The 27,716-nt window shown below is 41.0% G+C and overlaps 1 protein-coding gene across 1 annotated transcript in view; it reads right to left on the bottom strand.

The window, feature by feature from the left end:
* The window catches only part of CACNA1F (calcium voltage-gated channel subunit alpha1 F), a 70,289-nt gene extending 42,874 nt beyond the window's left edge, over window positions 1-27,415 (bottom strand). The window contains exons 1-17 of the mRNA XM_087886562.1: window positions 27,155-27,415; window positions 26,961-27,066; window positions 25,145-25,284; window positions 23,318-23,460; window positions 21,508-21,660; window positions 20,677-20,873; window positions 20,444-20,547; window positions 19,658-19,824; window positions 14,845-14,925; window positions 13,388-13,478; window positions 11,698-11,724; window positions 11,452-11,612; window positions 8,864-9,089; window positions 7,766-7,973; window positions 6,230-6,350; window positions 3,887-3,968; window positions 3,224-3,278 (exon numbers count right to left, since the gene is read on the bottom strand). Of these exons, the coding sequence (XP_087742688.1) occupies window positions 3,224-3,278; window positions 3,887-3,968; window positions 6,230-6,350; window positions 7,766-7,973; window positions 8,864-9,089; window positions 11,452-11,612; window positions 11,698-11,724; window positions 13,388-13,478; window positions 14,845-14,925; window positions 19,658-19,824; window positions 20,444-20,547; window positions 20,677-20,873; window positions 21,508-21,660; window positions 23,318-23,460; window positions 25,145-25,284; window positions 26,961-27,044 (2,040 nt within the window). The 5' untranslated portion in view covers window positions 27,045-27,066; window positions 27,155-27,415. The remainder of the gene's footprint in view (window positions 1-3,223; window positions 3,279-3,886; window positions 3,969-6,229; window positions 6,351-7,765; window positions 7,974-8,863; window positions 9,090-11,451; window positions 11,613-11,697; window positions 11,725-13,387; window positions 13,479-14,844; window positions 14,926-19,657; window positions 19,825-20,443; window positions 20,548-20,676; window positions 20,874-21,507; window positions 21,661-23,317; window positions 23,461-25,144; window positions 25,285-26,960; window positions 27,067-27,154) is intronic.
* Between the last annotated feature and the right edge of the window lie 301 nt (window positions 27,416-27,716).

Here is a 27,716-nt window from a genome sequence, read left to right as displayed (position 1 = left end):
GAAGGCAGGTCCAAGGATTTCGGACAATATCTGTATGACAAAATCGCTCAGATCCGGGGGGATTTGGACTCTGACTGGGTAGATTCAGGCAGGGTGGCGAGGAATAGTCTTGAGAATGTTATCTGGGAAGAGTTTGACTCTGTGACCCCTGATGACATGGACAGGATTCTGGGGAGACTTAGTGCGGCCACATGTTTACTGGATCCGTGTCCCTCCTGGTTAGTACTGGCTTCCCAGGAGGTTACACGAGGCTGGCTCCAGGGAATTATTAACGCTTCGTTGAGTGAGTACTCAATGAGTACTCACTCGTTGAGTGAGTATATCGTGACGCTTTGTTGGCTAATACTGCCTGGACCTGGCAGTATTAGCCAACTATCGTCCTGTCTCCAACCTTCGCTTCGTGGCGAAGGTTGTCGAGAGTGTGGTTGTGCGACAGTTTCCGCAGTACCTGGAGGAAGCGTCTTATCTAGATCCATTCCAGTCGGGTTTCAGACCTGGGCACAGCACGGAAATGGCATTGGTCACGTTGGTCAATGATCTCTGGAGGGCTCGGGACAGGGGTTACTCCTCTGTTCTGGCCCTGTTAGACCTCTCAGTGGCTTTTGATACCATCAACCATGGTATCATGCTGCACTGGTTGGAAGAGTTGGGGATGGGGGGCACCGTGCTACAGTGGTTCTCCTCCTTTCTCTCAGACCGGTCGCAGTTCGTGTTGGCAGGGGGGGCAGAGATCGACCTTGAGGCCTCTTATATGTGGAGTGCCTCAGGGGTCGGTCCTCTTGCCCCTTCTGTTCAACATTTATGTGAAAATGCTGGGTGAGATCATCCGTGGCTTTGGGGTGAAGTACCATCAGTACGCTGATGTCACCCAGCTGTAGATCTCCACCCCAGGCTACCCCAACGATGCCCTTGAAGTGATGTCCCGATGCCTGGAGGCTGTGCGGATCTGGATGGGGAGAAACAGGCTCAAGCTCAACCCTTCCAAGACTGAGTGGCTGTGGTTCCCAACATCCCGATATAGTCATTTGACTCCATCACTGACTTTCGGGGGCGAGTCTTTGGTCCCTTCGGAGAGGGCTCGCAATCTGGGAGTCCTCCTGGATACGCAACTGTCCTTGGAGGAACATCTGACAGCTGTTGCCAGGGGGACTTTTTGTCAGGTTCGCCTGATCCGCCAGTTGCGGCCCTTTCTTGATCGGGATTCCCTGTGCACAGTCATTCATGCCCTCGTCACCTCTCGCCTGGACTACTGCAACGCTCTCTACATGGGGTTCCCCTTGAAGGGCACCTGGAGGCTCCAACTGGTCCAGAATGCGGCCGCGCGGGTGGTCACGGGAGCTACCTGGTGCTCCCATATAACACCTCTCCTGCGTGAGCTGCACTGGCTTCCAGTGGTCTTCCGGGTGCGCTTCAAGGTGTTGGTTATCACCTTTAAAGCACTCCATGGCATAGGACCTAGTTATCTTCGAGACCGCCTGCTGCTACCAACGGCCTCCCATCGACCTGTGCGCTCCCATAGAGAGGGCCTCCTCGGGGTGCCATCAGCCAAACAATGTAGGCTGGTGACCCCCAGGGGGAGGGCCTTCTCTGTGGGGGCACCTACCCTCTGGAATCAGCTGCCCCCAGAAATAAGGAGAATCCAAGACCTAGGTGCCCTCCGCCGTGCCCTTAAAACTTTCTTTTTCTAGCAAGCCGGGCTGGCCTAACACTTTTTAAATGTTTTAATTGGTTTGTTACTGTTTTTAATTATGGGGCCAAATTTATATATATCTTTTAATGGTATTTTAATATTTGTAGTCTATGTTTTTATGTGGCTGTACACCGCCCTGAGTCCTTAGGGAGAAGGGCGGTATACAAATTCAAAAATAAAATAAATAAATAAAATAAAAATAAAATGTGGAAATCTATTATAAGAATCCTTCTCATGACAAACTATTCATGTCTTTGCATTCAGAAGAAAATATGATGAGACTCTGAAGATTGAAGGCTTTTTAAAGACCAGAAGAATGTTTTGAATAATCTTTTTATACTGGATTTAGAAAAGGGATTTGTTAAGTCTGTCGGTGATTTTGTTAGAATAAACAAAGAGAAAATGAAAAGAAACCAAATGTTTGGGCCAAACATGAAGGGGCTAAAGATTAAGATTATAGAGAGCAAGGGGAAGGAATATGAAGTTGGTTTATTTGACTAAAGTTAAAATATATAGGTTGCTACTTTTGAAAACTTTTAATGGATTTTCTTTCACCAGGTTTAAAGGATAATGTTTTAATGCTTTGTTTATAGATTCAAGTTTTATGTAAAAGAGTTCATTTGCTGCATTTTAAATTTATCTGATTAAAGTTATAATAGTTACGGTATGATGCTATCTCTGGTAATTTTTATTGGATTTTTCCTGACTAGATTTGAAAGATGACATTTGCAGGATTTGTTTAATAATATAAATGAGATATAAATGTAAAAGAAAGGAATTCAATTGGGTGTATTAGATAAAGTTTATAATAGACAGGTTGTTATTTCTAGCAACCCTTAATAGATTTTTGCTAACTAGAATGGAGTGAGGTTTTAAAGTTGTACTTATATAAAATGGTTTATATTAGCTTTATCTGTACATGTAATTTTCAAATTGTTTTTTAAAAAGGGAAGTTGCTACTTTATATATTTTTTCTCTACTTGGACTGGTTTTTCAGTTTCTTCTTTTATCTTTCATTTCATTTTATTCTGAATTTCACTCTATATAATTTCAAGTGTATCTTTTACAGTCATGTGACAATGAGAGAGAGTGGGGGAGAGAGAGAGCGAGAGAGAGAGAGAAACAGACAGACAGACATTTTTTTTTTGGATTAATAATGAGCTGGACAGGAAAAAGGTGGGGATAAATTTTTCTTGTGTTTGCACTATAATGGCGCATCATTATGTGCTATTTGTTGGAAGTAGGAGTATATAATCATGGAATTCCCTCCACTTGGAAACTAACAAAATCTGAGAAAGCATTTGTTGCAATGCTGCTGTTTCCAGCTAAATGTAGTTGACACCCTTGCCTAACAGAAAATGTGTTAAGACTCTTGTTTTATAATTTCTAGGCTGCCTGAAGTCCAACACCTCTGGAGGGTATCATATTGGGAAGGAAACATTAAAATGTGAAACACTTCACTTATTGATATCTATAGCTATCCAGGGAACTTGGATCAGAACCTAAACTTATGCATGTGTGTTTGGACCCCACCTTCACAGTTTTCTTCTCTTCCTCTTTGTTCTGTTCTCCCTCTGCTGGTGCCTGTCTGCATTACAACAAGAAAGGCAGCGGTGGGAAGAATGTTAGAGGACAAAAAGGAAAGGAAGACATTAGACTTTATCTTGCATTTGCCATCTGAGTTTCTCAGTATTCTTCTATATTCAATCCCTATTTAATGAAATACTTCTTGTATTTATTGCCTTCTTAAATTGGAGTACTGTACATTCCAAACTTTTACTTAAACAATCCTACTGCAGTATAAATGCCTTTGCTTGATGTTTTATAGCAGGGGTCTCCAAACCCCGGGCCAAAGCCTCTACTGGGCTGCAGCCTATTTGGAACCAGGCCGCACAAGTGGTGGGCCAATGTACGCAGCTCAACTTGCGGAAGCGGTGGGCTGCCACACATGCACATGCATGCACCGGCCCACTGCTCGCGCAAGTCAAGTTGTACACACATGTGCATGCTGGCCCACCACTCATGCAGTCCAGTTCTCCTCTCTCCCCACCCTACCCAGCCAGGCTGCCAAGCCACAAAGGTTGGGGACAGCTGATTTATAGCAGTAAAACAAACAATTTTACAAAGTTACAAATCAAACAGCTATTATCTAGTTGAATTTCTTTCCCATCCTGCCTTCACTTAGGCTATGCTCACTTCTCTTCTTTGGAGGAATTAATATCATCCCCATCAGCAAGATTGTCCACTGCAATAGCCAAGAAGACATTGAGTAAGATATCTGAGGTGAGAAGTTTAGAGAAAACAATCTGATATAAGAGGAACTAATTCACTCTGAAGACACTTGAAGAACAGTTTTTTAACCCAACTAAAGATCTAAAGGTTAGTCGTCTGAGTTTTACTTGATTGATTGGTTAATAATGTGCATGCATTTTGTATATGTGGAAACACAATCTTGAAACACAAAGCAAACCTCATTTTTAAATAAAGAACTCATTCATTAGAAGAGTTATCTCTTCCTGTGCACATGGGAGAAAGGAAGAGGCTTTAATAGAGATTATCTACATAAATTTATTTTATTTATCAAATTTATATGGCTGCCCATCTCACAAGAGATTACGCTGGGCAGCATACAACAATCAAGTAAAACAACAAATATAGTATATAAAACAATCATTATAAAAATATAAAACAATCATTATAAAAATATAAAACAATCATTATAAAAATATAAAACAATCATTATTAAAAATTAAAACATTATTGAAAATTAAAATACTCCAACCAAAAGGCACAGATAGAGTGAATATATCAACCACAATACTAGAGCCATTTTAGAATGACATTTGGTTCCCCTGAGGGACTTCTGAAACAATAGCAAGGGATGGAGCTAACCTGACTTCAGGGCAGAGAATGTTCCACAGGGCAGGTAGATGTGAGTATTTGGTATAAAACGGCTCTGCTAGGTGAATCTAAGCATCTTTTGGGGCAATCAAAAGGCTATCAAGTGCTTTGCAATGACAGCATTGCTATGTATTGATTCATTTGTTCGTTCATTTTATTCCTAATCTATCCCACAGATGAAGTTCTATGGGTAGATTATAAAATTATTGTGGTTCTACAGCCTTACAACCAGGAAAAGTCAACATGATTGCTCATTTTATGGACTAGAAAGACAATGAATGAATATTGAATTTTCTTTCTGTTGAATGAAAATCTATACTTAAAGAGACAATTCCTGGAATCCAAGAAAAAATGGAAGAAAGTGTTTGACAATCCCACATCTGTGTTACCAATGCAATTTTATCCTTCTATAAACACAAGAGATGCAAAGCAATGGTGGGTTGCCCCTGGGTCGCCCCGGTTCTGTAGTAAAACCGGCGGGAGGCTCCGCCCACCAACCCTGACATCATGAAAACGCTTGCACAGAAGAGCTTGCGCGCAGCCCTGCTGTGAACTGGTAGTAAAGGTAAGTAGAATCCACCCCTGATCCAAAGGTATGGTTGTCTGTTATTTTTCTGACAATAGACAGCCTATGTAGTTTAGTGTTCTGTGTCACATTGTAGCCACTTTGGCGCATTTATACAACCAATCTCATTGTATATATAATGTACAATGACAATAAAGGCTATACTATACTATGCAATTGAGAAACTCACAATTGTGACCAGAAAGGCAATGGTTTTCTTCTAATGTTGACTGACAATAGCTAGTATTTAAGGTGTGTTGGATTTATTGTATATATTGGGCTATGACAGTGATTGATTTAGAAACTAATCTCTGACTGTTAAGGTGGACATTTCTTTCTCAAGGTCACATTTCTTGAAGGGTAACTGTTGAAGGCTGCATAACAATGGTAAACCATACTGTAATCAGTAGTGCACAGGGAACCTGTTCTCTCTGGCAATTCTCTACTTTCCTTTCACCAACTTTCTGTTGTCTTCTTCTGATATCTTCTTCTCTTTCTTTTTCAATTAGGGACTGACAAATTAAAGATGCATTGCTCTTTCAAAGAACTAAATTGATTGCTAACAAAAGACTTGAACATTTAAGCCACAAGGCCCATTAAAGTTGAGCCTAGGATTTTATTAGTCCTAAAAGCTGAGGTGGCGCAGTGGTTAGAGTGCAGTACTGCAGGCTACTTCAGCTGACTGCTAGCTGCAGTTCAAATCTCACCAGGCTCAAGGTTGACTCAGCTTTCCATCCTTCCAAGGTGGGTAAAATGAGGACCCAGATTGTTGGGGGCAATATGCTGACTCTGTAAACCGCTTAGAGAGGGCTGTAAAAGCACTATGAAGTGGTATATAAGTCTAAGTGCTATTGCTATTGCTATTATGTAGCCATCCTTTGTTATAACGGAAATATAGGCTCTTAAAAGGTATGTGATCAACATTTTGATCTGCTTCCAAAAGAGAATTAAGGGTGGGTGAGACTGACATAGCAACTAATTTATAAATTAATTAGCATTAGAGCAACCTCTCATGATTCTCCTGGCCTTAACATGCAAATAATATCACTGCCAACAGCAGGGTCAAAGGATACAGTTGCCGCAAATAAAGAGAATAATGAAATAGATGCAGACCAGCATGCCGGGAAAATAGGGGCCACCGTAGGCCATGATTCCATCATACATCACTGCATTCCAATCTTCTCCTGTCAGTATCTATATTTCACAGTTGGACAGGGAAAACATCAACAGCAGATCAGATAATTCTATAACCCCTCCCCAAGAAGAACTTCTCACAATCTTGTAGTGAACAAATTACTAGTCTCGATCCAGTAAGGAGGGATTTTGGAATCCTGGTTCTCTTTGGTATAAATTCACAATTTAAAGATGGTTGTGAATGGCAGGAGGTAATTCCGAGCTATTTCAGTCACATACTGTACTCTCCTGGTTCACTTGGATTATTAGCAACTGTCTGTTAGCTCTTCCATGCATTAACATTTGAATGGTGGGTATATACCACAAACCTTTATTACATCGTCACATCCAGAAAAACAATTTATTCCCTTAAGCATAACCAGCTTTGCTTTCTTTATAATATTAAAACCCATTAGGTCAGGACAAATAATTACTTCTGGCAGTAAAATGGAGTTTTTTATATTTAATGTTGCCAAGCATGAGAGGAAACAAGAACTCTAATTTCTTTAGTTTTACGCATTTCAGGTTCAAAGCGGAGATGACAAAGGCAGGTGCAGCTTGGGTGAGTATATAGAAGCGACATAACTTTATGTAAGCAGAGTTAATAGAGCTACCCCCACACATTTTGCTCTTAAATGTTTATGTTCCAAGTGGGGTTTTTTCCTTCTGACGGGATTTAATTTCTGTTTTGGAGTACATCAAGGAAAAGCCAATTGGATTATAATAGTTTTAAAGAGAACTTCATGGATTTACCTAGGTGTAAACCAGTATACCCCTCCATCCAAAATGTACACCTATTAAAATTCTAACATGCAATGCTGAGTATTTACTTTTGTACCTAAGATCGATTACAATATTTCAGTAACCTATGCTATGTTGTTTCCTTGACTATTCTCTTAAGCCTTTTTCAAGAGCTAGGCTTCAAACATTACAGAAATTTGAAGCTGCTCCTAAAATGACTCATAAGTCTAGGGAACCATTTTCCTGAAAGCCATTGCCATTTCTCAAATCTTGAGATAGCACTAATTCTTGAATAGCTTTAAGAATAATATTTTCCCAGCCTAAAAGTTAGAGACAAGGATTGCTAGCAGCCGTGTGCCTGGAATTTATTTCTTGGAACTCATTCACAAAGTACCAGAAACTAATTATATGAATCACATCTTATATATTTTTTCATTAAGAATTAGGACCAAATAAAGTGTTTTTTACTAACTCCAGGAAATACATGGGTCTAAGGAGCAATAGTTTATCATTCAGGCTCTAAGCCAGAATAGGGAATGTCAACTCTCAAAAGCACCAGGTAGCAGGGCCAATAGCAAGAGACTGTGAGAGCTGTAACTGAAAACATCTTAGAAAGCCACGTAGATATGGTGGTACTGGCCTTTAATCATCTTCCTAAAGGTTCTAGTCCACTGGCATAATGTGCAGTCTTTTACCTGGAAGACAGTGAGCAAGGCCTGGGGGAAAGTGTCAAAGGTGCTGCGTTTGGTCTGAGTCTCATCAAAGTTAAATTTGCCACCAAAGAGTTGCATGCCTAGCAAGGAGAAGATGATAATGAAGAGGAACAGCAGTAGAAGTAAGGAAGCAATGGACTTCATGGAATTCAGCAAAGAAGCCACAAGGTTGCTCAGTGAGGCCCAATGCCTAGAAGATAAGTCATGGAAAAGTAAGCAAGCTAAGTAGCATGGAGCATCTTTAGAAGCCAAGAGTTACGTCAGAATTATAGAATAGCTTTTGAGGACCACTGTGATAGGGAATTCACAGAAACAAAACAGGTCCAGTGTTGTAAACTGCCTGTCTGTCAGGCAGCTAAGAAAAGGTTTAGCTATCCATGTATTACTAAATTATCAACATCTCTTACTATTTCTGCACAGTAGTTCTGCTAGCTAGAATTACAGTATAGCAGCTGTCAAAGAACTGTATATTGGCAACCTAGGTCTTTTAATTTTTTAATATTTTTTTCTTAGGGGAATTACTGAACACTTGTTAAGTTTTACATAAAAATTGGCACGTTATTTTCTACATAAATATTTCCTATTTCGGATCCAAATTATCTACCTTTTTATGCATCTTTTTAAAAAATCTTGATATCTTTTTCTACAAGAAAGAGTGACTCAGGCTAAAATCTCTACTTGTTTTCCTGAAAGTAAGTCTCAGACTTAGTGGGGCTGAATTCAACATACTTTGTGCTTAAGCTTGCATGCTATAGACCAACAGACATAAAAAACCCTATTTTGTAAACACAGGAAATACTTGACACTGATGGTTCAAGGTCCCTTTAAAAATATCATGTTTCCAAGTTCCATATCCTCTAGAAAGCCAGACAATCCCATATAGTATATCATCTGTCAGCTGCATTTAACTATAAAGGAACTGGTGGAATAATAGTAGTAGTAGCAGCAGTAGCAGCAATAGCAAATACCACTTCAAATCATCTCCTCCTATGGGAATGTCAATATATACCATAAGTAAATGTTATTAAGCTGAGCAATCTAAGTGAATGCTTTATTCCTGGCTAATGGCAACTTCCTTACCTGGTTACTTTGAAGATTCGCAGGAGGCGGACACAACGGAGCACAGAGATTCCAAGGGCTTGCATGATCTCGAATTCTACCAGGACAGTCTCCAAAATCCCACCGCATACCACAAAACAGTCAAAACGATTGAAGAAGCTGACAAAATAGGCTTGGAGGCCTAGGCTGTACATCTTCAGCAGCATCTCCAGGGTGAACAGTGACAACAGTACTTTGTTAGCATAAGCTGCAACAACAAAAGATATGGGGCAGAATAGGTTGCTGTATCTAGCACCGTTTTTGATAGAAATACTAGCATCAAAAATAAATGTTTTAAAGGACAAGCTCTGACAAAGTCTGCAGAAATAATAAAATTACAGAGTCACTATATGGAACACAACAGAGTATATTCTCTGGGACAGGACTAATCAAATCTTTGTTCCTATTGTGTAATATTTCATCTGAAGTCTCACAATACACTAGATAAGGTACCATATTGTTTGTTTTCACCTCTGTCCATTTAAAGAGCAGTAACATAAACATAAAAAATTATGGGTAGTCCTCACATAACTATTTGAAGTTACAGCAGCACTGAACATATATATATATATATACTTACACTTAGTTCTCAAAGTTACAGCTGTTGGAGTGTACCGTCACATGATCAAAATATGGACCCTTGGCAGCTCACCTGTATTTACAACTGCAGGGTGTGCTTCAACAATCCCCTCCCCACTGCCTTTCTCCACAATCTCTGCCCTTTTGGCCTGCTGCACTCCACTACTCCTAGCTGACCTTCACTGTCTTGTTCCTGCTGCTGACAAAACAGGTCTGACATGGCCCTTCATGAGGCAGCTTCTTGCCACAGAAGGCCTACTTTTCTCCAGGTCACATGCAGAAGTTTCCTCACAGCACTACAAGAAGTGGGCCTCATGTGGCCAACAGCTGCCTCGTGAAGGGCTAGGCTGGATGTACCTCGTTATCAGCAGGTGCAAGAAAATGCAAAGAACAGCTAACACAGCCTATGGACTGCAGTGCAAAGAACTAGCCACAGCCACCCTGGCAGAGCACAGGGTGGCTATGGCTGGTTCTTTGCACTGCGGTGCTAGGCTTGGGGCAGCTGGGGCATCACACCAGCCTTGGCCCCTGCTTGTGCATCCTCTTATTCCCAACAGCAGCCACCCCAGCCTAGAACCTTATGAGGAAATGTGCACCTGTAGCAGCAGAGGGAGAAGATTTTTGCCAGAATGCTCCCAAAAGGAGACTTGATCAAGAGATTGTGCAATCCCGAGCTGGAAGGGGGAGGGGGAAAGAAGTTCAGGGCAACCACACCCTAGAATTTTGGGATTTTGGCCTTCGAGGCCTGGGTGATAGTCCTTCTTTAACTCTAGATGGGCTGGGACTTCCCCTAACTGAACCTGTGCACAATCTGGAGACTGTCCTGGACTCATGGCACCTGCTTGAGGGTAGCAGCTGTGACTAGCGAGACCTTTTCACCAATTTGTCTTGTGTGCCAACTGAGTCCTTTGCTGGACCAGGAGGCTTGCTCCTGGTCACTTATGACTTGGTCACTTCCCATTTGGATTACTGCAATGTATTGTACATGTGGCTGCCCTTGTAGACCATCCAGAAGTTGCAAGTGCTCCAGAATGCAGCAGTGATGGATGCCTCTATATTTATCCACTTTTTGCCCCCGTTGCATGAGCTGCACTGGTTCCCAGTTTCTTTCAGGATGCAATTCAAGGTACTGGTTATTACCTTTAAAGCCCTATATGGTGCAGAACTAAGTTATCTGCAGAACCACCTCTCCCTAAAGACATTTGACTGTCCTACTAGACTGGCACACTCCTAGTCCCTGTCTTTTAAATGTTGCCATCTTATGAAATCTAGGAAGCATGCCTTTTCTGTGGCAGCCACTGCCCTATGAAACATCATTCCCCCGAAGCTAGCAGGCCCATTCATTCAGCCTTCCAAAAAATGCTTAAAAGTTGGCTTTCCCCCCAGCACTGGGATAGGGTGAGATTGAGAATATGAATTTATTGTGGGCTGCTTATGAAAGTTTAGCTATAGGCTTTGTTTTGTTTTGGTTTTAATATTTTTTATTTTACACAGATGTTGCTTTATATTTTGGTTGTGAGCCACCCAAACTTTAGTTCAAGATGGGTGGCTATATAAATGTTACAAATAAATAAATAAACTCTATAACTAATACCCTGTTTCCCCCAAAATAAGATATCCCCTGATAATAAGCCCAATCAGGCTTTTGAGCACATGGCAATAAGGCCAAATGCTTATTTCAGAGTTCAAAAAAATATAAGACAGGGTTCTATTTTCGGGGAAACATGGTACTAAAATTGTTTAAAAGAAGGAGGAGGATGGAAATCTGCAGTTTATATCTCTAATTGGGGATAGAATATGTGTAACCTGCTACAGGTATTCCTCCCTCCAATCAATTGTGTCTCAAACTAAATTCAAAACAATGAGTTCCTGCTTCTCGGCCCCATGTTGAAAAATTCATTTCTCGTATGGCTATCCAAGGCAGCCCTAATGCTCTAGACAAGTCTCACTTGTTTAAGGCTATCTCTATTAAATATGTCTTATAGTCCCACCTTGGATTTGGGTGAGCCAATAAGGCTGCCTGTAATGTTCAGAAGCAATGGTGAGGGTATTCAGAAACACAAGGAGCAGGACCATCCAGTAGAAAGAGACAGATTTGACAGCCAAACGACACTTCTTCCGAAAAAGTCGGTTGATGCGCTGTACATGGCGGCTGGGGCACAAAAGGAAGAACAGAAATTATTGAATAGCCTAGGGGTCATGGCAAGAATGGAAAACTAGGCTGTTGTTATACTCACCCAAATTTGGTCTTGGAAAGCTTTCGTCTGTGAAAAAATAGAAATTTAGTAAAAACTCAAAATGAATTCTTCAGCTAAAGCTAAAAGACCCAAAGAGAAGTTACAAATCTATCTGGGATGCTATGGAAATGGTTCAAAATGAAATTCCACAAATCATCATTAATATACCCTAGAACATCTTTTCTAAATACAGAATCAAGAACCATTTTGTAAAAATGGGCTCTCATCCCATAGGGGTGGCAGTCCATGGCCACATGCTGCCCCTCCATCATCTGTTTGAGATCCCTAAAATTTGCTAGCAGAATGGTGATTTTCAGCTGCACATTTTGGATGGCAAAGTATAGATGGCAATAGGAGCCTAAGATCTCTATATGGTAAAACATTTCATTTTGCTTCTCCTTTCCTTCTCCAACCCAGAGTCTTCCACAAAAGGCTGAACATTTGAGCCTACTTCTTTCAGTGGAATGAGTGAAAGGTCTTCTGCAGGTTGCCATCTATCCAGTAGGATAAGTTGCTGCCTTGTCTCCCCTCCCTATTTAAAGAGATTGCTGACCTTTGGCCTGCACATAGAAAAATGCAGTCTGACATAGACCAGGGGTGGCAATTGTGGCTCTTTTACAACCCGTGGACTTCAACTCCCAGAATTCCTGGGAGTTCCTGCCAAGCTGTCTCAGGAATTCTGGGAGTTGAAGTCCACAGGTTGTAAAAGAGCCACAATTGCCCACCCCTGACATAGACATTCTAATGCCATGAATAGAGACTTAATTTTTTCCCATTATCATATAAGGAGGTTACTTTTTTAGAGGTCAGCATGCTATTTAAAAAATAGAGACAAACAAAACAAAGTGACACCTCTAAGATAGCAACTTTGGACAGGGATTTTTCACAAGTAAGCTTCAGCAAGGAGGCCGTATATTCAGCATGTCCATTTGCTCAGCAAATTTGCTTAACTAGTCTATTAGTTAATAGAGGGAAGAGTTCAGTCTGCAGTAAGAAGTGCTTATTGAGGCAGGATTTAATCAGAGACATGAGATGCAAGCTTAGGAGAAAATAGCATTTGCTGGAGAATTTCTTCAAGGCAGGCAAGAATATTAAAAATAGTAAAAACTAAAATCAGTTTAAAACTAAAATCAGAAATTAAAATCTGATCAGTTACTAGATATAAAGCCAAACAATCTGTCACTTAAAGAAACATCTTCTAAATCAGGTTGTGTCCAAGCTAGGCAACTTTAAGGATGTCAACACCCAGAATTCCCCAGCCAGCTAGATAGTGAATTCTGGGAGTTGAAGTCTTCAAGTCTTCAAGTTGCCAAGGTTGGACACCCGTGTTTTAAATGTTGGTTGCTTGTCTTATTTTGGACTAGAGTGGAATCTAAACACTTGATCTTAACATTTAGAGCATCCCTGAAGGACTTAGGTGGACTTGGTCCGACAATAGAAGACTGAAAACAGATTAGGGACTTTGCTTTCTCAGTCCATCACTCTGAGATCCTTTCAATAGGAAATGCCAGGAACTAATCCCAAAAACTCTTACCCTAGCAGAGAAGATACTCAAATAGGGGGGCAGGAAGCAACAGGAGGCAACCTTTTGGATTCCCCATTAGCTTCCTAGAAGAGTTAACTTGGCCTGTAGAACACTAATAATTAGCATTGTTCTGCAGCCCTCCTCTCTGTGGTCAGGCAAACTCACAAACACACATCATAGCAGTGGCTCTGAAGGTGCTCTTCATCTTCAACGTTCTCCGTGTTGACCGAGGTACTTTCGCTGGCAGGAAGACTGGCTGGGGAGAGAAAATCAGATTATTATTATTATTATTTTTTTGGAACAACCCCAAGTTCTTCCTGCAGTATTTCTGTTCAAAAAAACAGGTGCCACCATTGAAACCATAGGATTGACTCTTCCTCAGACCATCAGTTTGATACCTTTATGATATGCAGAAGAAAGGGAGACAGTAAATACACTGCCCTCCTATGAAAGATTTTTCAGATTTTTAAAAAATTGCAAATTTTCAAGACAACATAAACAATCAGCTTAAATTCTCTTTCAAATTACATAATATTTTCCAGATATTTAGGAATGATTGCAACTATAATATCTATATGCTTAATACAGGTAGTCCTCGACATATGACCACAATTGGGATCAGACTTTCCAGTGCTAACGAAAGCATTGCTAGGGGAGCCGTGCCCAATTTTACAACTTGTGCCATGGTTGTTAAACGAATCACTATCATCGTGAGGTTGTTAAGCAAATCCAGCTTCCTCCATTGACTTGATGGGAATATCACAAATGGTGATCCCATGACTCTGGGAACATTGCAATCTTCTCAAATACATGCTGGCTGTCAAGTGCCCGAATTCTGATCCCGTAACTATGGGATGCTGTGATAGTCATAAATGCGAAGACTGGCTGTAAGTCACTTTTCAGTGTCGTTGTAACTTTGGGCATTAAATGAATGGATATAAGTAGAGGATTACCTGTAATGCATTCTTTGGCTGTTGGGCATAATTCAGTTTCATCAGCTTTTACAATTTTATTACTGCAATGGAAATACAGTACATACATACTAGTTTTAATTATTTAAAGAGTCAAAACCCTTTTTATCCCTTTATCTGTTCCTCTATTACCTTTTGAATTAAAAAATGTAATCAGAAACTTTATAAATAATAGATCACAACTGCTGTGAAGACTGGATGAGCCAGAGTTTCTTAAATGCGATACTGCAGATTGAACCAGGAACTGTGATATCGTCCTCCTATTAATCATGGATCCTGTTTGGCCAGCAGACCTGGAAACTGGCAAAGGGTATCCTATTGCTGCAATTATGCCATAGGGAGAGGAAAGACGCATTGTGGCAAATGAAAATAGATAGGAAAATTCACTTGGAGAGAAAAACACTTGGATAAGGAATTGCCATAAGGGCATACAGTAAGAAAAATCTAATAATCAACCAAAAGCAAAGAAATTAAAAATAGTACTCCTCGGCATAATTACCAAATAGGCTTGTGAAATCAAGAGACTTCATTCTATAGAATGAAGCACAGATGAGGAATGAGGTGGAAACATAGTATCTACAGCTTTCTCCGCTTAGCCCTTAAAGAAAACTAAGCATATACACAAAGGAGTAAGAAAACATTGAAAATTACTGTGGCTGTCGGAGGAATGACTTCTATGCCTGAACCATTTCTTCTTCCTCTTCTTTTCCATCAGGTTGGCCACAGTAACGTCTTCCACAAAGAAGGCACAGATGAGAGAGAAAGATTGGAAAAACATGAAGGGAGGGATAAATAGGAAAGGGAATTATTTAGGAACAAAGTGGATGGGAATGGATGGAGAACAATAAACGATGAGAGGCAGATGACAGAAAGGAAATGTGGTGAACCCTCCTTACAAACGCCTTGTCCATTTCTTTCCAAGCCATTAGAACTAAAGAGCTTGGAGTCTCAAGACTAGAAGCAGCTATCATTACCCAAAGTCTCTTCCCATTTGGGTAGTGATAACTGAGGTCTTCAAACAGAGAATGAATTTGGATCCTGATCTAAGAAGGGCTTTGACTAGATTTCATTTTTCATTTCATTTTATTAAATTTGTATACTGCCCTACTCCCGAAGGACTCAGGGCGGTGAACAGCCATAAAATAAAACATATAGATACAAAATTTAAAATAGAGATAAAACTAATTAAATAAATTTGGCTGAACCATTTTAAAACCCCAATAATTTAAAACCAAATTTAAAATTCCATTTAAAAGAAGAAAGGTTTAGGTCAGGCCAGCTTGATGGAATAAGAACGTCTTAAGCGCGCGACGGAAGGTACGCAGATCCGGAATCCTCCGTATCTCCGGGGGGAGCTCGTTCCAGATCGTAGGTGCCCCCACAGAGAAGGCTCTCCCCCTGGGGGCCGCCAGTCGACATTGTTTGGCCGACGGCACCCGGAGGAGCCCCTCTCTATGGGAGCGTACTGGCCGGTGGGAGGCTATTGGTGGTAGCAGGCGGTCCCGTAAATAACCAGGTCCTAAGCCATGGAGCGCTCTGAAGGTGATAACCAAAACCTTGAAGCGAACTCGGAAGACCACCGGGAACCAGTGCAGCTCGCGCAGGAGAGGCGTACATGGGAGCGCCACGTCGCTCCCATCACCACCCGCGCGGCCATACTCTGCGCCAGTTGGAGCCTCCGAGTGCTCCTCAAGGGGAGCCCCATGTAGAGAGCGTTACAATAGTCCAGACGGGAGGTGACGAGGGCATGAGTGACCGTGCGTAACGAGTCCCGATCCAGAAAGGGACGCAACTGGCGAATCAGGCGGACCTGATGAAAAATCCTCCCGGTCACGGCCGTCAAGTGCTCTTCTAAAGACAGCCGTGAATCCAGGAGGACACCCAAGTTGCGAACCCTCTCCGTGGGGGCCAATGCTTCGCCCCCAATAGTCAGCGATGGCACCAGCTGACTATATCGGGACGTCGGAAACCACAGCCACTCGGTCTTGGATGGGTTGAGCCTGAGCCTGTTCCTCCCCATCCAGATCCGTACGGCCTCCAGGCACCGGGACATCACTTCAAGGGCATCGTTGGAGTGGTCTGGGGTGGAGATGTACAGCTGGGTGTCGTCAGCGTACTGATGGTACTCCACCCCGAAACCACGGATGATCTCGCCCAGCAGCTTCACATAAATGTTGAACAGAAGGGGCGAGAGGACCGATCCTTGTGGCACCCCACATACAAGGGGCCTCGGGGTCGACCTCTGCCCCCCTGTCAACACAGACTGCGACCGGTCATAGAGAAAGGAGGAGAACCACCATAATACGGTGCCTCCCACCCCCAACTCTTCCAATCGGTGCAGCATGATACCATGGTCGATGGTATCAAAAGCCGCTGAGAGATCTAATAGGACCAGGACAGAGGAACAGCCTCTGTCCCGAGCCCTCCAGAGATCATCCACCAACGCGACCAATGCCGTTTCCGTGCTGTACCCAGGCCTGAAACCCGACTGGAACGGATCTAGATACGTCGTTTCATCCAGGTACTGGGGAAGCTGTCGTGCAACCACACTCTCAACAACCTTCGCCACAAAGCGAAGGTTGGAGACTGGACGATAGTTAGCCAATGTTGCCGGGTCCAGGGAAGGCTTCTTGAGGAGAGGTCTCACCACCGCCTCTTTCAAGGCGGCGGGAAAGACACCCTCGCCCAATGAAGCATTTATAATCCCCTGGAGCCAGCCTCGCGTCACCTCCCGGGAAGCCAGCACTAACCAGGAGGGGCACGGGTCCAACAAACATGTGGTCGCATTCAGTCTACCCAGAATCCTGTCCACGTCCTCAGGGGTCACAGAATCAAACTCATCCCAGATAACATTCTCAGGACCTGCCCCCGTCATCCCCGCTGGATCTACCCAGTTGGAGTCCAGATCTTCCCGAATCTGAGTGATTTTGTCATACAGATACTGAACAAAATCCTCGGCTCTTCCCTCCAAGGGGTCCTCCCTCACTTCCTGGTGGAGCAGGGAGCGGGTCACCCTAAACAGGGCGGCCGGGCGGTTATCTGATGATGCAATAAGAGCAGCAAGATAAGTGCATTTTGCTGCTTTTATTGCCACTAGGTAATTCTTAATATGAGATCTTACCAGTGTCCGGTCAGATTCAGTACGACTGGCCCTCCAACTACTCTCTAGGCGTCTTTTCCGGCGCTTCATCTCCCTCAGCTCCTCAGTAAACCAAGGAGCCAGGTGAGATCGGCGCCGGGTCAGAGGCCGCAAAAGCACGACTTGATCCAGAGCTCCAGCAGCCGCCCTATCCCAGGCGGCCACTAGGTCTCCAGTCGAGGCGTGAGCCAGAACCTCAGGAATTGGCCCAAGCTCCATCTGGAACCTATCGGGTTCCATCAGGCGCCTGGGGCGGTACCATCTCATCAGTTCCGCCTCCCTGCGGCGGGGTGCAGCGGTTCGAAGGTCAAGGCAAAGGAGAGAGTGATCCGACCATGACAAGGGCTCGATGACTATGTCCCCTATCTCGAGATCACTCAGCCACTGTCCAGAGACAAAAATCAGGTCCAGTGTGTTTCCCCCCATGTGCGTAGGGCCATGAATTAGTTGGGTCAGATCCATAGCCGTCATGGAAGCCATGAACTCCCGAGCCACCTCAGACGTCTCACCCACGGACGGCAGGTTGAAATCCCCCATGACCATAAGTCTGGATAACATTTAAAGTCCCTTTCAACTCTATGATTCCATTTGTTTTGTGTCTATTCCTCTAGATTCCATACATACCGATTAGTATAATATAAAATGGGAGGAGCATGTTGCTTAACTGTGCCATTTAAAAATTTTATTACATATTTAATCAACTTTTGATTAAATGTAATAAAACATATTTTATTACTTAAAGAAGAAAGGCCCTGTGCTGTTCTTCTTTTGGAATTTGCTGAATAATTTATTTCATTGTCAACTCATCTGTGCACACACAAAAACGCATAGGCATAATGTAGGTAAAAATATTTTAGCACAATTTTAAAAAGCTAAGGATGGTGCCAATCTAGAAGATAATTAGGAATTTGTTTCTGGGTACACAGAACGGTGTTGCTGCAAAAGTTGAAATCACTATCTTTCCACTCAATGCTTACTTGCTACCATACTTATGAGTGGATTGCCTATAAACGAAGACATTGTATGAATACATATAAGGAAATATGGAACTCATCTATACCTATACAGTAAGTTAAAAAGCATTATCATTATAGGTGTGTGTATATATATATATATATATATATATATATATATATATATATATATATATATAATTTGTGTGTGCGTATGTTGAATATTTTTTATTAGAAAATTATATATAGAATTGTAATTTGTTCTAACAATGAATTACAGTAGTCTGTATCTTATTTTTTGTTGTATTTTTCATCTATTTCTAAGCACTTGTTATGTATTTTTAAAAATGTATTTGTGCTTTTTGTCATTTTAAAATATTTTTAAAAAACAATCTCTCCTTAAAAAGACACAGTAAGTAGCACTGAAAAAAACTATGCTTGGGAAAACTATACTATTGTCTGTTTGTTGTTAAGAAAAATATTTCCATATTATTAAAAATGTTTTCTAAATGCCCTGTAAAAAGTGAGTGAGTAACTTTAGTGATTTCTCTCTATTGTGGGACCACTATACAACATATTTGCTTTCATTTTTGGAAGTAATCTGAACAAAAGGAAGGACCAAGATCCCTGAAACTATGTAAGCTGATGGGCTGAATGAAGAAGGTAACCTTCATTTCTCTCCACTGCTCTCAACACTTGTTCAATGAACCCAAAGCAGCTGATACAGCTCCAGTGAATTAATTAGCACCAGGAGATGGATTCTTGGAATTGAATGCCATTTTCTCAGGCTACAAATTATAGCTACAGGAAATTAAAGCTGCCACAAATTGGCCAGTTCTGAGCTCTGCAAAACGGAAGAGCACAACACAGTGTCTCTTACTGCAACCAAATGGCCATGAGGGTGAGAAAGAAACAATAGATGCAATATGAAGGAATGGAAACCACCAAGCTATCAGCCTGGTTTGCCCTATTCTCCACTAACTCTATTCCTGTAACTAAGATGGCATGCTCCACTCACAGTTAACTTGCTGTATGCTGTTTACTGTACATTCACACAACCGAAGCAGCACAAAAGCCCTCAAAATAAGTAAGTAAATGAAGATTTCAGCTATGTATCCTAACACATTCACACTGGAGTCCCCTGACTTCCTCATTTCAATCAGAATTCCTTTTCAAGCTGGCAGTTTAGTTGGTTTTTCCGCTAATCTTGCATTGCTGTGGCTTGGATTGATTCCTCTCTAATCCCCCTCATACAGAGCTGTTACAGATGGTAACATCCAGGCTGTTAACTAAACCATCTCTAGGACAGCAAAGAACAATCCCTGGCAAACAAGGGAGAGAGCTTGGAAGGAATGGTCCTGAAAGCTCTTACAAGTATGCTTTTCACTTGTCTCATCTTTTTCTTCATCGGGCTCAATGTCTTCTGCTTGCATGATCCAATCCAGATAGCCCTTCAAATCTTCCTCCATCTGTTGTTTTTCTCGTAGCTTTTGGAAGTCTCCCCGGGCTTTTGCCTTCTCTCGTTCCTTAGAGAATTCCCTTTGGATGGAAGAGGTCAAATTAGTTGGCTGGACAACATCTGAAAATTTCTATAAAGGCTCTCCTTGCCTTTGATGCAGCTAGCTATTATGTGCAGAATATTAACTTAGATCTTGTTTCCTGAACCTGTTTTATAATTGAAATGTCCTAGCTGTAGTCCAATTATTTTTCCTGACCTCTTCCTTCATGTGTCTCATGTTTAATTAGACAATGAGAACATGGGACGTTACCTGTTACTTATTTTTTCTACTGTTTTTCCTTTTTATTCTAGATCCTTTAGGGTTTTTCTAATGAGAAAGAAGACTGTTCTAAAAATGCAAAAGTACACAGAATCACATTCTAGCTCCCAGGGCTAGACTTGAAAATGTGTAAGCCATATTTGCTGAAATCTGAAAAAGATTTCAAAAGACAAGAGATCCAGACATTGCTTACTGCAGTTCTTTGCCCTTGATTCATATTTAACAAAAGTAGGATAAATTAAGCAAACGAGGCACAAATGTGAAAAAATTGTTTGCGTAATTTAAGCAGATGTGAAAACCTTAGTTTACATGCTTTTTTTCTCTATCAAGGAAGATGAACACATTCTGGTCACATGTCCAATGTTCCAAATCTGACTTACCCACTTAACACACCCAAAACCAGATTAAGCACAAAGAAAGAGCCAAAGATGACAAGGCTGACAAAATAAACCCACGGTAGTTCATGACCCACTGCATCTTGCATCTGGAATAATCAAACAAAATACAAATACTTAAGGAATCATACATCAAGAGAGGCTGAATTGTATGAATTACTACAAGGAAGTATGAACAGAGGAGCTTTCTGTTTCTTTGCCAGAAGGACACAACTTACCCAGTACAGAACATCAGTCCAACCTTCCATGGTAATGCATTGGAAGACAGTAAGCATGGCAAAAAAGAAGTTGTCAAAATTGGTGATTCCACCATTGGGTCCATCCCACCTGCCACGACATTCGCTATTGTTTACTGTGCATTCCCGACCGTGTCCAGAAAAAGCACAAGGTGATGGGTCTTCCTCAGCCTCCAGATCTGCAACAAGTAGAAGATGAATCACAGTGATGACAGAAACAGGATCATCTAACAGATTTATTGCTGAGCTGAATCAACTTCCAAAGTATGCTAAAATTTCTTATAACTCTCCCTGTCATACCTTTAGCCCTAGACCACCCCAAAGTAGGCACATGAATAAAATTAACTTACAATTTCTGTAATTTTGTTAAATCCAACATAAAAACATATTAGCATACCGCTTTTTAAATCTAGGCACATGATTAGGCTGAATGACTTATCTTAAAAAGATCTTTCAATCAAAGTGGAAAATTATTTAAACCAGTAGGAAAAGATGTATTACAGAAATCTTTCATAATCTTCAAAATGATTACTTTCCAACCAAAACTTGCATACTGTACCCTATTCTACAAGGATGAAGCAGAACTGTTTCCTCCAGTTATTTCATATTTGAACAGAACTAACTTTCAACTGTGTTGTTTTTGGAAGTGGAGAAGTCTTGGCTAGGGCTACTGGGCAGTAAAAATACAGATTACCACAGGATGCAATGAAGGGTATTCTGAAAACCACATTTTTGCTATCATTTTATATAATCTGGAGTTTTTAAAATATAGATCTGACAGACTTGTGCTATACTTGGTGAATTATACCTGACCTGAATCAATGATGAAGCAGGTCTTATGCATGCGACCAATGAAGAGCTCCAAACCAATGATGGCATAGATGATGATGACAAAAAGAACTAGTAGTGCTATGTGCAGAAGGGGCACCATGGCTTTCATGATAGAATTCAAGACAATATGCAGACCTATGAGACAGAAATGTTTAGGATACAACTTCAGCTTTTCAGAGCACAAGAACTTCTTCCACATGAAGAGTACAATTTCAACTGACCCATCTCAGGAATACAGTGCTGAAAGAGCTACTGCAACGCTCTCTACATGGGGCTCCCCTTGAGGAGCACCTGGAGGCTCCAACTGGTCCAGAATGCAGCCGCGCAGGTGATTACGGGAGCGACATGGCGCTCCCATATAACACCTCTCCTGCACGAGCTGCACTGACTCCCGGTGGTCTTCCGGGTGCGCTTCAAGGTGTTGGTTCTCACCTTTAAAGTGCTCCATGGCTTAGGGCCAGGGTATTTACGAGACCGCCTTCTGCTACCGATAACCTCCCACCGGCCAATACGCTCTCACAGAGGGGGCCTCCTCAGGGTGCCGTCGGTCAAGCAATGTCGGCTGGTGGCCCCCAGGGGGAGAGCCTTCTCTGTGGGAGCGCCCGCCCTCTGGAACGAGCTACCTCCCAGAATATGGCTGATCCCGGATCTCCGCACTTTCCGTAAGGCCCTGAAGACGTTTTTATTTCAGCAAGCCGGCCTGGCCTTAATAGGTTTTATGGGTTAGATTTTTTTTTAATTGTATAGCTTGGGGTTTTAAATTGGGAGGCCGATTAATTTAATTTATTTTTAGTTATCTTAACTTTTATATTGTATGTTATTTTAATTTTCGGCTGTTCACCGCCCTGAGTCCCTTTGGGGAGAAGGGCGGGATATAAATTCAATAAATAAATAAATAAATAAATAAATAAATAAATAAATAAATAAATAAATTTCTCTTTTCCCCCAGCACAATGTTTACTAACTTTGGTAACTTTAAGATGGGTGGAACTCAACTCCCAGAATTCCTCCGTTAAAATCCACCCATGGTAAAGTTGCCACTGTTGGGAAATACTGCCCTAGCACAAAACAGATTTGTGGAAAACATGGAAGTCAATTGTTTTTAGATCACCTAATTAAACTTCATATATATCATCATCATCAAGGTAGTTCATTAGAATTTATCATGTAGTGATGCAGAGAATAGCAAACATAACAGTGTGCTATGCACCACTAATAATAGGATACAGTGTAGAGTCAGAATGGCAAAGTAATAGTGTCATGTGGCCCTGAACAGGAAGTACACAGTTTGCATCAAAAACAGCAATGATTAAGTGAAGAGCACTTCAGGCTGTGCAATGCACCAGCATATAAACCTACACATAGTCCTATACGTGTCTAGTTTTATGTGATTCAGTATCTCCGATGCAGTACAGAAGAATTAATATGAGCTGGAACGTGATCTTAAATTGTATTCTAGAACAATAACAAATGAGTTGGAAAACATGACATCAAGTCCAGTTGCCTCTTGAAAAAGCATCTTTGGGATAACAGTGGTAACAGAAGTAACAGCCTCTGTGCTTAATAAGATATACTGGTAACAAAGAGTATAGTATGGCCATTGTGCAACCAGCAGCAATAAAACAATCATATATAATTAAGTTCATAATGTGCAGTCATATAAGAGACAGTCAGCATGTCAGCAGAGTTTGGCATCACAACATATAAGTGCATACTAAGAGACATGTTTTTTCTATTCAGCCTTTCCCTCATAGGCATATATCTGAGAAGCATGAGTACAGGAGATGCTTACTAGGGACACCAGAGACCAGACGCAGAGGTCGCAGGACCCGAAAAGCTCGCAGGGCTTTGACATCAAAGCCACCTGGCTTCCCACTCATGTGATGGGCCTCCCCAGGCTTGTGAGAGACTTGTTCCAGAATGACACTGAAGAGACTATAGGGAAAACAAAGGACAAGACAACACAGGGGAAGATTGATTTCAGGATGATGGACCAAGTTTCCTTTCACCAGCATTCTGAAATCACCAGGATACCTTGTACAAACGATATCTTCCACCTAGGTAACTCAAGATCTGTTAACTTTAAATTCCAGAATTCTTACCAATGGCTTTGCTCACTAAAAAATTTTGGGAGCTAAGGCCACATTTTGGAGACATTTCAAGTAGGGGAAAATTAGTTTAAGAGTAGGTGTATTTCTTCAGAATCAAATCATTTTTAAATGATTCTACTATCATCTAAACAATTGAGTGTTAGAAATGTTTGACAAACCACTGTATTAATTTATTTAGCATATGGCATATCATACATGGACTTGCAATATAAACATTTTGCCTAGATTATAAAAAACACAATAGAATATGATTGTTAAAAAGATCTATATTCAGATGCCAATGAATCATTGAAGTGCAGCACCGTTGACATGAAAAAAAATGGATACTGGATTGGTATATGCCCCCAGCTTACAGCCGGTCATGATGTACATACAGTTTGATGTGGGACCCTGCCTCCAGTCAGTGAAGAATTTCACAGTGAAGCTTCTGTAAATTTTTCCAGTTCTACTTTCTCCCACCCTTTAAAAATGTTCTATAAACCTAATGCCAAAATGACAATCCTAAATGACCCTTTTTATTTTAATTTGGTATTCATAGTTCCAAACTATTTGCTTTTCCTGGTCTATGCCAAAGTTTTTAAAAAATTAATACAGTCCAACAATCTGCTTCAGAGTCTGTTAAACAAGATGTATACAAAATATATATCCTCGGTGGTGCAGCCGACTAAAGTGCTGTTAAATGCTAGCAATTAGTGCAAGTTCGAATTTCACCAGGCTCAAGGTTGACTCAGCCTTCCATCCTTTCGAGGTAGGAAAATTGAGGACCCGGATTGTGGGGCAATAAGCCAACTTTGTATAGAACAACACCGCTTGCGGGGGGTGAAAGCCCTAATAAGCAGGTATATACAAAAAAAGTATGCAGGCTATTTGCTATAATGTATTGTAAGCCGCCCTGAGTCTACGGAGAAGGGCAGCATATAAATTGGACTAATAAATAAATAAATAAATAAATATACGTGTCACCTCAGTTTCAAGAGGTAAGGAATATGGTGTTTATGTAGTGTTAAGGTTTATGCTCATACATAAACCTAATTTCAGTATTACAAGTAATTCATACAAAGTGATGGAGACACCTTCTTTTTAAATTAAAGCCATTATACTATTTAAATTAAAGCCACTCTGTTTCTGCCCTCATCAGAAGAAAAATTCAGACAGCTCCATTGCCTCTTGTTTTACTCTGAAAATATAATAGGAGGAAAAATTACGATAGCTGCATTTTTCCAATTATAATACTCGGATAACAAACAAATTTTCCTCTGCAACTCTTTTAGTCACAAGAAGTCGTTCAGGGCAGGATTTTACTTTCTGTTCTATGGTACATCCTTGCTTGCACTGCCTACTGTATCTCTTTCCACTTAAGCTAAAGATAGGGTTTTTTTAATGTATCCATAGATTTTTCTTTCTTTTATATTAACAGATGATTCACTTGGAAATTATATTGAAGAATCAGACCACTGTGAGTCAACACATATACCGAACTAAAATAAATATTTTTTTTAAATACTTACCCCACTACAACAATGACAAAATCAAGAAGATTCCAGCCATTGCGAATATAGGCGCTAGGATGCATGACCAGACCATAGGCAAGGATCTTGAGGAAAGTTTCCACTGTGAAGATGATGAGAAAAATATATTCCACTTGTTCCTGTAGAATTGGGAGGAATAGCAGCAGGAACACCAAGTTATACTTTCATTCTGTATTTTGAAAACAAGTGTGTTGACAAATAGTCCAAAATCAGAGCCATCCCTAAGAAATCCATTTATAAGATCCAAATTGTAAGTTCCAGGAAACCCACACTAAAAAGGACTGGAAATTCCAGTCAGGGAAAAATGACAAGGATTTATCTGGATTAACACTATTTCAGCTCAACACCACCATGAGTGTTTTACAGAACCTGCTAGGAAAGAATAGAGGCATATACTGGAGGCACAAATGACAGAAGCGCAGCATGCTGGACATCTGTACACACAGAAGCACACCTTGCAAAAATTGCCCAGATCCTAGCATCCAAAATTAGGGAAGCATAACACACAGCAAAAAAGAAGCATAGGTCTGCAGCACAGAACGCTGCCTATTCTTTCCATATTCTTTTTCCATCCTACTTCTTCCAAGTGCTGGAAAAAAGAATGTAGTCTCAGCACAGCTTTCTGTACCAACTAATGCTCACTTTTCACTTACTAGCAATTAAATGGTTAAAACCAACTCTGCCTTGACATCATAATTTATGAAATACCTCTCCTTTCACCAAATGTTGTATCAATTGCACAACTTTACATGCTTAAGTCACACACACACACACACATACAATAAACTGATTAGGAAATTGGATTGTGCGTGACCTTACAGGTGTTTCTGAATTTTACCTCAGAGAAACAAGCAATCACGACCTCCAGTTTCTGTCAATGGATTATTTGGGATTTATTCCAAGGAAGTTGAACTCCAACTCTAGTCTTAACCCCAGCTGCAATTAGCAGATGAACAGCTGCATTTGAAAGCTTTTGGTCAGAGTGACCAGACCCAGAGTGGTATGTGCAGTGGGGTCAACTCAAATAAAAATATTTATTACACTGATAGACCAGCATAAAAAAATACAAATTTAAAAACTAAAAATATGACATACACAAGGTTAAAAACATTTTAAAAATCACTATATTGTAAAAAGATAACATCTAAAATGAATCTTTAAAAAACTATAAAAGGGATAAAAACATTAAATACAAAAACTTGCTTTTTTAGATACTTGCGTAACTAAAACTATATATTAGTTTTAAAAATTGTATTTTTATGCTAATCTATGACCATAATTAAGATTTTAATTTGATCTGATTTGGCAGTGGAGAGGGGAAACCGTCACCTCAGCTGCCATGAGTCACATGGGTAGATTAATGCCTATTAGGAGGTAATAGTTTTAATTAGTATTAAGGTATTGCCTTGGGCAGAAATCAGGAGGTAAAGATGGAACCATTAAGAAAGGAGTGAAACGACTGTTATGCAGGATTTTTGGGAAGAAACTATAGTTAACACAGTAGCATTAGAACCAGGAAGCAGAAGTCAAAGTCAAACTTCTTAAATTCGCAGGAATCTGTCTTTTGGTGTCTACGGATCCCTCTAACACAGTCCTGTCTGCTTAGCAGCAATTTTTCAGGCTCCAGAAGCCTTCCAGAGGCACTTCTCAATTCTACACTTTAAACCCTTGTAAAGGAACTCAGATCTTCAGTCTGACATGCAAAGTCCATGTTTCATTCATTAAGTTCACGCACACTTCTCACTGCTCATACATCTACTTTCTTTCCACTCATAACTTGAGGAAAGGCACTCACCAAATTGTGGTTGGAGACATTGGAATCATCCTCTGGAAAGGGAATATAGACTCCTAAGGCCACACAATTGGCAAAGATTGTCATAAGGATGAGGATGTCAAAAGGTCTGGAAGACATTCAAGTTAAGGTATCAAACAGGAATTTCTTCTCCCACCCTCCTTTCTTCTTTTTGCTAATTTGCAAATTTAGGATACTTCCACTCTACTATGCTGATAGCAGCTCTGCGGATGGGATTGTTCAAATGTAGACAGAAGAGGGCTCGTGGTGAACGGTGCACCACGTTGGAGCTCTGGGTCTTATGCTTGTTCTGCTGCTGACGCTTCTTCTGAGCAAGGCTGCCAGTAGAGCCCAAAGTATCTGAACCCACACTCGTAAGCGTCCATGCTATGGCCTGGCCTGATGCTTCCACAAAAGCCGCGGCTGCTGATTGGTGTGGTACCTCTGGAGAGCCCAATGCTGCAAAGGAAGAGTATGGTGACAAGAGACAGAAGGAATTAAGTAGGACCCCATCATCTTGTTTAAAATTTGTGTGCGAGTGTGAGTGAAGGGGCAAAACAACTTAATCTCCTCTTTTAAAAAAAAATCTGAAAAAAGAGAAGCAGTTAATGTAAAATACAATACAGCATGCTTCAGCCTGGAAAACTAATCCAAGCTGAAGGCCTCTATGAGGTCAATCTATTTATAAGTTTCTCTTCCATTTCTGTCCCAGTGTATATCCCCTATTGATTTTACTATCAAATCTATATACTTCTGTTA

Source organism: Pantherophis guttatus, chromosome 2, assembly GCF_059756535.1.
Source record: "Pantherophis guttatus breed Tessera chromosome 2, ASM5975653v1, whole genome shotgun sequence".
NCBI lineage: Eukaryota > Metazoa > Chordata > Lepidosauria > Squamata > Colubridae > Pantherophis > Pantherophis guttatus.
Note: the sequence above shows the minus strand (reverse complement) of the source record. Positions and strands in the feature narration are given on the sequence as shown.